Genomic DNA, 11881 nt, shown 5'->3' with positions numbered 1-11881 from the left:
TGATGTCATATCAAGATAATAAATAAATTTGAATTATAAAATAATTTCCCACCTGAAACATATTGCCACATGTACTAGGAACATTAGCTCAATTAAAGTTGTGAATGCAGTGGCTGCATACCAGCAATCTATATAGAAAACATAGTTAAATTATTACAGCCTTGCCCATGTGAATCTCATTCTTCTAAAATACAACAAACATATCCATGCCACTAAATAAAAGATTAATTATTTAATAAATTATACTGTATATTAACTATCTATACATGCCCAGCCTTCACAATTAAAATATAACTAATTTTATACTGAATATTATAACATGCTTTAGTCTTAAACTTGTCATCTCATTTGCAAAAGCAAGGTCTTATAGTGGAGTCTGTTGTCAGCGTAAATTAGTGTTTCGCTTCGCTTGGTAATTATCTTCCCTGAAATATGCAAATTATTTACAGAGAGGTCATATATCCTTTACAAAATACCTTCACTTGTAGTTTATAACCTCTAAACAACATTCTAAAAACAGAGAACAATGACTGCCTAAAGTTTATAGTTCTTTCAACTTGTACATCTCATTAATTCTAATGAGATTAATTCTAATGAGATTAATTCTAATGAGTCTAATGCGATTAATAATGAGATGTAAAATGAAAAGCTATACTGTGTACACCACCATTTATCTGTACTAGGTGCCCCTCCTCCTTATGGATATTCAGGCTTTAAAATACATTAGAAGCAATTTGGTGATGAATGAAACTTGCCAAATAGTTTTTCTATTGTGGGGTATTCTTGCCTGCCACAGTATGGTTTACTGCTTGACTAGGTGCTGCAGAGATGCATTTTACTACAATGGTCAATTCAACAAGAAATGAGATATAAATATGTACCTTCTCCTATAAAGACAAATCTTCTAATAGATTTAATGGTCTCATTGAAGTCAGCTTGTTCTGTTCCATTTAAACTAGAGCCAACCTCTTCTATTAATGTATCAACCAGTGAATGTAACCCTTGAAACATTATGGCTACGACATACACGAAAAATATCACAACCTGTGGAATAAAATATCAAGCTGACTGATTCAGTAATTGAGGTTAAAAAATTTACATGTAGCTAATTAAACTCTTTGAAAACAAGCATTCATGACATGGTGTTTCAATTACAAAACCACTGCAGTAATGAGACAATACAATGAATGATATACTATAAGATGATACATGTTGGTACATGCAATATTTAGTCAACGATTTTCATCTGTTCTGAGAATTATTCAGAATTATATTCATGAAGTTCACTGTGCAAAACATTTTTAATTTGAAATTAAATCACTCATTACCATGGTTACTGAATGAGCTAGGGTTGAACACTGTTTTCCACCAATTATGCATGTTCTAATTATTGATATATTTTTAATTATTACAAAGTGATATGCAATGATTTGAAAACAATTTCATATTTTTATAATGGTGGGACATAAAGTCTCATTATCTCAAATAGGGCTATTTATCTTTTTCACCCATCAAGATCTAATTGGGCTTTTTTTTAATTTTTAATTATTCAATTTTTTTGGTGTGTTTTTTTTATTATTTTTTGTAATTGATTACCTAATTTTAAGTTGACATTATTAACATAAAATGTATTCAATAATGTGTACAGATGAGAATGTCTGGTTTTGTACTCACTTATATGCTTCTAGCAGCGTGGATATGGAGACATGACATCATATGAAAAAGCAGCAGAAATGAATATGAGAACAAAACAGATGAAAACAAATGTGATCCAAAAGAAAGAGAAACTAGTAATCTATGCTTATATTCTTAAAACAAAGTTAATTTACATAAATCCCACAATGCATTGCAAGTATCACATACTATACTCCAATTCTAAGTATTTATTTTTAACATAATCCATGTACGTATATGCATACCAGAACAGATTTTTCAAAATAGTGAAAAACAGTCTTGCACACTGTATTATATTTGAAACATTTCAGTTTCATTAAACAAAGAAATGAATATCTTCATGAAAATTATTGGTCATACTTTAGATAGAAAACAGAGAGTAGAAATGTTTAATTGTGGTAAAAATCTACCAAGTACTTGACAGTGTGCTTACTGGAACTCTCCATTGCTTATGAAAATATAAATATAGCTTGTTCAATATTTACCTGATACAGACATAATACCAGTACTACCATTGTACAAATAAATTTTGGAGAATATTTAAACGTACTATCTGGCTTATGGATCTTATGTATAAACTGCAGCCACTTTGGATCATCTGGGCTGGAAAAAAAATATTATAAGCAAATTTATTTTTGAACAAAAAAAAAAGGTTAATATTCAGAATTTGTTTACTGTTTGTAAAGTCCCAATCAGTTCAGTCTGGGTACTGACTATTCTGACGTTAGCCAAAGAATGGGGCAGTCACATTTTCGTCATTATGGTAACCGTCAGTTCTTATAGCATGTGCACAAAACATATAAAAGTCATCCATGAAAAATTAGCATATTTAGAATAGTAGTGTGCTATATTCATCAGCCAATGAATGTGATGGTCACCAACTGATAATGACAAATCTTGAAAAAAATTTCATGGTCGTACAACACATGAAAGTTACTTTCACAAAATTTGTTTTCATGAACACCATAAAATTCTGGAATTTCAAAAATTTCTAGAAGACAAAATTAAATAGTTACAGTAGTTGGTATCTAGTTTGAAATATTCAATGTCATTAATCAGGAAACAGTGTAATAATTCATGTGCAAAGCAATACAAACCTAGTTTCATCAATCGGTTTCCTTAGCAACCGTCTCACATGCTCTATTTGGTGTGATTTCAGCATCTTTGTTTCTTCCTATAAAAACAAAGTAAACTTTGATCAGACATTTTGGCTTATTCACTTCAAAAGGCTTAATTTTTTTTAAAGCTCATTTTGTCAATAACTATATGCAGTTGAAAGATATTTTCTTTGTATATAAAATATAAAGGAAATGAAATTATATTTACTTTTGAGTAGCATTCTAACTTTATTTCATGTCTATAAAAATAGACTTATTGTGGTGTACAATCTGAACACAAACATTAGACTATGAACCATTGTACATGTCTGTCAAAGGTCACATGCTCTACTTTATTCCACCACTAGGTGGCACTGTACATTTACCTCTAGTTCTTCATCAAAATCATCTCTCATATTATAGTACCAGTTTCTAATAGACATACAGAATCTTTGTGCATAACGGAATATAAGAAAACACAGACATAGATATGCCGGAAACTGTGTTACTAAGGCTTGGTAGCTGAAAGACTGCAATAACAATCAGAGTTTATAGTTTATTATGTTGTTAATGTGCATTGCCTGAATCAAGCAAGGTGACCAAAAACAAGTATACCATGAGATATTGCACAAAGCACAAGATATATAACCATAAAATTACTCTCTGTTGTAGATTTTCGTGTTGAATAAAATTATTACCGGTATTATTATTATTATATATAGACTAACAAGACTTTCTCATTTTTAGAATCTGTCTACACATATTGTGATGCTCATTATTTGAGATTTGTTTTTTCAGTACAAAACCAAATTCAAGCCAATTTTCAAAATGTACTAATTTATGACCTATTTATTACATATTTTGGTCATCAAGCCATGCATGTGTGAGATATAGGTCTCAGTACAAACTGAGATGTTACAAAGCTTTAATTAGGTAATTATTTTGCGACTGGAAGGTATCGAGGAGACACTAGCGATAATTAGTGAAAGTTGTGCCCAGGTCAAAACGTTTACACGTGATTTCATTACAAAAGCTCATTAGATTGTAGGACAATCAATGTTTGTCAATAAATATTTTTGCACAAGCGCTGCAAGATGACCACCTGCCTTTAATGTTCTGTATCTTGATAAATGAGATGGGGTTGACCATCAGGTGTGAATTTAAAAGATATTCTACAGGAAAATTGACAGGAAAAAAATGCACACACTAGATAGAAAAAAGCCACAACAAAATTGTATTGTGGTCCCTAAGCTGGTAAGTCACGACTATTGTCTTCATGAATGCCATTTATTCAACAAATTGTTAAAACTGATATGAGCAAAAACATCCATTTTCATGTACATGTTGTTGATTACAAGTAAAGCTTATAACTTACAGCAGTAACCGGCGCTGGACAGATAATTATGTTGTATAATTGAACGGAAAGCCTAAAATAAAAATATGTAAAAAATTATTAGATTACATTATAAAATGATCAAAATCTAGGAGTTAAATCTTAAATTGAAGATGGCTGCCAATCAACATCTTGGGTCACCTTTTCAGAGTTGAAGTCACACAACAAAATAAAGAATGGTCCTAAATTTCAGATCAATTTATTGAGTTTCTTTAGAAGTATGACAGTATGCAGGTTTTATTTTAACCAATAAGATTGCAAAACATTGTGATCAAACAGAATTTTGAAAGTCTGGTGCACCAAGTATGGTTGCTAATGTACGTGAGAAGTTTCATTAACTGTGTTCCAGTTCTAGGATGACAAACCAAAAATGCGAGAAGAAGAAGAAAAAAAAGGAAAATCCTAAAGATAACAACAGTGGGCTAAGCTTAATACTAGCAAACATGGCAAAGATACTAAAATTATCGTCAAAGTATGAACAAATTTGAACCTACCCAGTAAATATTCAATGTCATATGTTTGTAGTATTTTAGCTAATTTTGCATTTCAGATTTTAAAATTATTTTAGATTAGTTGTGTTATTTTATGTTTCTCATATTGGACTTTACTCAAGCATTGTTTTTGTGTATATCCAAATAAAATATTCTATCCTATCCTATGGTTGACATTTATTATTAAGTTAAAAATGTGAAAATGTGGGTAACAACAATGATAGCGAACAATCAATGGTGTAAATAAACTGCTTTATTTTGCTGACATCAGTTGAACACAGATGACAATTAATTGTTGGCAACAGTGTTAGTGTAGCATGGATAAAGTTAATGAGTGCTCAAATGCAAACATACCAAAGACCAGCATACAAGAATCCAAGTGCCGATCCAATGAACCGATGGGATGTAGCCAGGCAGATAAAAAATGGGTAAAAGTTGATACCAATCTCAGCAACTGACAACAAACCAATAAACACTGTAATAGATACAAATATAGTGAAATAATCTTGTAGTAAGTTATAATTTCATTCATAAATTATAGTTGGTATAATCTAGTAATTGAGGCACAGCAAAAAATTATTGCTAGTCAAGAGTAAATTAGGTTTTGTCACATTACACCAATCGTAATGTCACATAGGCCAGTTTTGGTATAAATATGTACAAATATGTATCGTCATAACGATGCAATTAATTTTATATTCTATATTCAAATAGCAAAGTTCACTCACCTTGGGCCCATAGACGTTCAATATTGTCGATAAAATAATAGGAATATGTTCCCCAAAATAATGACACTAACATGGTAGTGGTAGCACCAAAGGCAAATGCATAGGACCATCTATTGCAATAATTCTGCAGGAAATTTATTGGTCTGCAATATGATAAAAAATAAAAAATTCAAAATCAATATCAATCTGATTAAAACCAGATGTGGATATAGGCTCTTTATATCTTTTTTAATTATATTTTTAGTATCTGTTCAGGCGTAGCCTGAAAGGCGACTATTATTTCTTATTTCTGGTTTCCTTCCGTCCACCCCCCTTTATGTCTCCAACATTTTCTCAGAAATTCTGCAGCAGATATCAATGAAACTTGGCAGGTTGATGAACAAGTCTCTGTTGAATATGCACATAATTTTTTTCCAGATCTGAAAATCCTATGTGGGTCTTTTTCAAGATTTTCATCCAAAATTACTCTCCCTACTGCACTGAGAGAACAACTGATCATGCTCAGAATAATTAATTAATTGTAATGCTAGGGTTGATCTGAATCAGGACAGATGGGTCATACCATTACCATTCTCAGTAGAAAATGTAGAGGGGTGTCAGGGCTACATTTTGATGGGAATTATAGTGGCAATACTGAAACAAACCCAGGTCCTGGTAAAGACTTAAATTAACAAAGAAGTCAAGTTGTTATTAAAGGTACATCAAGGTTTACTCAGATTTATAAGACATCGTTTGGTTGCACTTGTGTACTCTGAGATTTTGGACCCAGGTCAATGACAGTTTTCAGTTATCAGATTAAGGGAAATCACTTTATGATGAGTTGTACCCACATAGAGTACATATTAATTCAACTGTTTGCAGATGTTCCATGTATTATTTTAACATGAGTATTTTATAATTAAATAACGGGCACTGTGACATTCATGTCTGGTTTATGAATATTTTTTTCTTTTTTGTGACTATTTTTTGTTTGTTATACTTACTGTTATTAAGTTTTTATATAAAAATAGAAAAAAAATGGGAACTAAATTGGAGCCTATACTTACATGTACATAGGAATTTAATCAGATTGGAACAATATTTACTAATGGAAGTAATGATGCAGACTTCATATCACATATCACCATACCCTTATCTTATAAATCCTTGTTATATCACATATCACCATACATGGATATCAAAGTTACATACCCTTATCTTATAAATCATTGATATATCACATATCACCATACATCGATATCAAAGTTGCATATCCTTATCTTATAAATACTTGATATATCACATATCACCATACATCGATATCAAAGTTGCATATCCTTATCTTATAAATCCTTGTTATATCACATATCACCATACATGGATATCAAAGTTACATACCCTTATCTTATAAATCCTTGATATATCACATATCACAATACTTGGATATCAAAGTTACATATCCTTATCTTATAAATCCTTGATATATCACATATCACAATACTTGGATATCAAAGTTACATACCCTTATCTTATAAATCCTTGATATATCACATATCACCATACATGGATATCTAAGTTACATACCCTTATCTTATAAATCCTTGATATATCACATATCACAATACATGGATATCAAAGTTACATATCCTTATCTTATAAATCCTTGATATATCACATATCACAATACATGGATATCAAAGTTACATATCCTTATCTTATAAATCCTTGATATATCACATATCACCATACATGGATATCAAAGTTACATATCCTTATCTTATAAATCCTTGATATATCACATATCACCATACATGGATATCAAAGTTACATATTCTTATCTTATAAATCCTTGATATATCACATATCATCATACATGGATATCAAAATTACATATTTTTATCTTATAAATCCTTGATATATCGCATATCACCATACATGGATATCAAAGTTACATACCCTTATCTTATAAATCCTTGATATATCACATATCACCATTCATAGATATCAAAGTTACATACCCTTGTCTTATAAATCCTTGATATATCACATATCACCATACATGGATATCAAAGTTACATATTCTTATCTTATAAATCATTGATATATCACATATCACCATACATGGATATCAAAGTTGCATATCGTTATCTTATAAATCCTTGATATATCACATATCACAATACATGGATATCAAAGTTACATATCCTTATCTTATAAATCCTTGATATATCACATATCACCATTCATAGATATCAAAGTTACATACCCTTATCTTATAAATCCTTGATATATCACATATCACCATTCATAGATATCAAAGTTACATACCCTTATCTTATAAATCCTTAATATATCACATATCACCATACATGGATATCAAAGTTACATATTCTTATCTTATAAATCCTTGATATATCACATATCACCATACATCGATAACAAATTTGCATATCCTTATCTTATAAATCCTTGATATATCACATATCGCCATACATGGATATCAAAGTTACATACCCTTATCTTATAAATCCTTGTTATATCACATATCGCCATACATGGATATCAAAGTTACATACCCTTATCTTATAAATCCTTGTTATATCACATATCACAATACATGGATATCAAAGTTACATACCCTTATCTTATGAATCCTTGTTATATCACATATCACAATACATGGATATCAAAGTTACATACCCTTATCTTATGAATCCTTGATATATCACATATCACAATACATGGATATCAAAGTTACATACCCTTATCTTATAAATCCTTGATATATCACATATCACCATACATGGATATCTAAGTTACATACCCTTATCTTATAAATCCTTGATATATCACATATCACCATACATGGATATCAAAGTTACATACCCTTATCTTATAAATCCTTGATATATCACATATCACCATACATGGATATCAAAGTTACATATCCTTATCTTTTAAATCCTTGATATATCACATATCACCATACATGGATATCAAAGTTACATACCCTTATCTTATAAATCCTTGATATATCACATATCACCATACATGGATATCAAAGTTACATATCCTTATCTTATAAATCCTAGATATATCACATATCACCATACATGGATATCAAAGTTACATATCCTTATCTTATAAATCCTTGATATATCACATATCACCATACATGGATATCAAAGTTACATACCCTTATCTTATAAATCCTTGATATATCACATATCACAATACATGGATATCTAAGTTACATACCCTTATCTTATAAATCCTTGTTATATCACATATCACAATACATGGATATCAAAGTTACATACCCTTATCTTATAAATCCTTGTTATATCACATATCACAATACATGGATATCAAAGTTACATACCCTTATCTTATAAATCCTTGATATATCACATATCACCATACATGGATATCTAAGTTACATACCCTTATCTTATAAATCCTTGATATATCACATATCACCATACATGGATATCAAAGTTACATACCCTTATCTTATAAATCCTTGATATATCACATATCACCATACATGGATATCAAAGTTACATATCCTTATCTTATAAATCCTTGATATATCACATATCACCATACATGGATATCAAAGTTACATACCCTTATCTTATAAATCCTTGATATATCACATATCACCATACATGGATATCAAAGTTACATATCCTTATCTTATAAATCCTAGATATATCACATATCACCATACATGGATATCAAAGTTACATACCCTTATCTTATAAACCCTTGATATATCACATATCACCATACATGGATATCAAAGTTACATACCCTTATCTTATAAACCCTTGATATATCACATATCACCATACATGGATATCTAAGTTACATACCCTTATCTTATAAATCCTTGATATATCACATATCACCATACATGGATATCAAAGTTACATACCCTTATCTTATAAATCCTTGATATATCACATATCACCATACATAGATATCAAAGTTACATATTCTTATCTTATAAATCCTTGATATATCACATATCATCATACATAGATATCAAAGTTACATATCCTTATCTTATAAATCCTTGATATATCACATATCACAATACATGGATATCAAAGTTACATATCCTTATCTTATAAATCCTTGATATATCACATATCACCATACATAGATATCAAAGTTACATATTCTTATCTTATAAATCCTTGATATATCACATATCATCATACATAGATATCAAAGTTACATATCCTTATCTTATAAATCCTTGATATATCACATATCACAATACATGGATATCAAAGTTACATATCCTTATCTTATAAATCCTTGATATATCACATATCACCATTCATAGATATCAAAGTTACATACCCTTATCTTATAAATCCTTGATATATCACATATCACCATACATGGATATCAAAGTTACATATCCTTATCTTATAAATCCTTGATATATCACATATCACAATACATGGATATCAAAGTTACATATCCTTATCTTATAAATCCTTGATATATCACATATCACCATTCATAGATATCAAAGTTACATACCCTTATCTTATAAATCCTTGATATATCACATATCACCATACATGGATATCAAAGTTACATACCCTTATCTTATAAATCCTTGATATATCACATATCACCATTCATAGATATCAAAGTTACATATCCTTGTCTTATAAATCCTTGATATATCACATATCATCATACATGAATATCTAAGTTACATATCCTTATTTTATTAATATTTAATGTGAAATAAATAAATCAATGTTCGATAAAATAATTGACATACGTCAGCATTCCTGGCCTTCCCCAGCACTTTTCAGGATAGAGTGTCTTTCTTGTTGTCAGAAAAGACAGGATAATTATTATAGTTATCTAAAATATAAAAAAGTTTACATTTACTGGGACAGTGAAATATCAAAGCATTCAAATGACAAGAACCACATCTAGATAGTTGAAAAGATACATATTTAAATACCGATGATAAAAGGCCAGTGCCCAAAAATTATATTGAATGATTACTTGGGACTATGTTAGCAAAAAAAACTTTCCATTCTTTGAATAGGATTCATATTTATCATTTACAAAAATTGCATTTTTTCTCATGAAATAAACACATTGACCAACTATAAACCATGTTTTGAGAAATTATTGGCATGATTTCATGAACTGTGATAATATATCAATTTCTTCATAATAAATAAATATTAATAATAACTTTATTACTCCCTGAGTACCATCTGAGGGTACTGTATGGTAACGACAGAACAACAGTATGCAATGTGCGACTGTTAAAATGATATTCGACACTTATGTGCTTGATCCATAAAGTAAATACATTATCACATTAAAAATTAGTAAAGTTTGGCAATTTGATAGTGACATCATTAGTATTTTTAATTAAATGTGTCAAAATTAAGTAGTGTCTAGATATAACACACACTGACTCAAAGACAGTCAGAGATAATGTAGCCGATGAATATTATAAACATGGTTGTTTTTGTCACACTAGCTGTTGCCAGTGTTGATGAGTCACCAGTGTTGATGTATCCGCAGTTTGATGACAGATACTTTTGATAAGCTTCTAATTATTGTTTCCGTAAATAACAAAACAAAATATTACACTCTGCTCCTGTTGAAATTTCAAGATTGTTTTCCACTGTATCTGTTTGAGCACCAAGGTCATCTTTTGTCACAATCACAAAATTAAAGCCACATTTTGCCCATTTTTAAACAAAAATATTAGATCAATAACTGTAGGCAACATAAAATTATGTATGTTTGATAAAAAATTAACAAAGAAATTCTATAAAAATAAATATAAAATTTGCAAAATGTTGCACCAAACTATTACAGAAAAAAATTATGGTATATAATAAAATATAAACACTGGCATAGATTGTGACATTTTATAAAAAATATCAATATGTACTATGTAATAAATAGAAAGAATTGAATAGGTACTTACTGAAGGAATGAGACAGAAATGAACAAAACGATCCATGGCAATGACATCATCACATCCATCATCTGTATTATTGCTATTGATAAATAGAAATAAAGACATGGTATCAATATCGACATTGTGTGGTCTATACAGCCATTAACAATGACTGCAGATTATAGCGATTTGAAATGGCATTGAGTATAATCGTTAAAGCGAGAGGGTAGACACCTGCGCACGTGTGGAAAATGAGTCCCAAGCGACGATAACAACACAAGCAAAGAACGCAACGGCTCATGGGTAAAAACTTGTTTGTAAACAATGACACGTTATGGCCAACTGATGCATGTGTAGGGGACGACTCCCCGCTTTAAGTGTAATCAGTATGCTTTAAACATTAAATCATTTACTGCCCTCAGTCTAAACATGTTTTTGTTAAAAAAAAAGACATTCACATAAGTGCATGCACTACTAACAGATCAAAATAATATATTAAATTTCATAAAGTGATAGCACATAATTCATGGGTACACGTATAATAAAATTATGATTCA

The 11881-nt window shown here is 29.9% G+C and overlaps 1 protein-coding gene across 1 annotated transcript in view; it reads right to left on the bottom strand.

Moving 5' to 3' along the window:
- The window catches only part of LOC144351400 (stimulated by retinoic acid gene 6 protein-like), a 42317-nt gene extending 30829 nt beyond the window's left edge, over positions 1-11488 (bottom strand). Inside the window, exons 1-9 of the mRNA XM_085506780.1 lie at positions 11352-11488; positions 5384-5526; positions 5010-5130; positions 4147-4198; positions 3158-3301; positions 2772-2848; positions 2160-2277; positions 882-1044; positions 53-128 (exon numbers count right to left, since the gene is read on the bottom strand). Of these exons, the coding sequence (XP_085362906.1) occupies positions 53-128; positions 882-1044; positions 2160-2277; positions 2772-2848; positions 3158-3301; positions 4147-4198; positions 5010-5130; positions 5384-5526; positions 11352-11467 (1010 nt within the window). The 5' untranslated portion in view covers positions 11468-11488. The remainder of the gene's footprint in view (positions 1-52; positions 129-881; positions 1045-2159; positions 2278-2771; positions 2849-3157; positions 3302-4146; positions 4199-5009; positions 5131-5383; positions 5527-11351) is intronic.
- Positions 11489-11881: the final 393 nt, after the last annotated feature.

This window comes from Saccoglossus kowalevskii, chromosome 13 (assembly GCF_978046115.1).
Source record: "Saccoglossus kowalevskii chromosome 13, keSacKowa6.1, whole genome shotgun sequence".
Lineage (NCBI taxonomy): Eukaryota > Metazoa > Hemichordata > Enteropneusta > Harrimaniidae > Saccoglossus > Saccoglossus kowalevskii.
The sequence above is the reverse complement of the archived record's forward strand: the minus strand, read 5'-3'. Positions and strand labels throughout refer to the sequence as shown.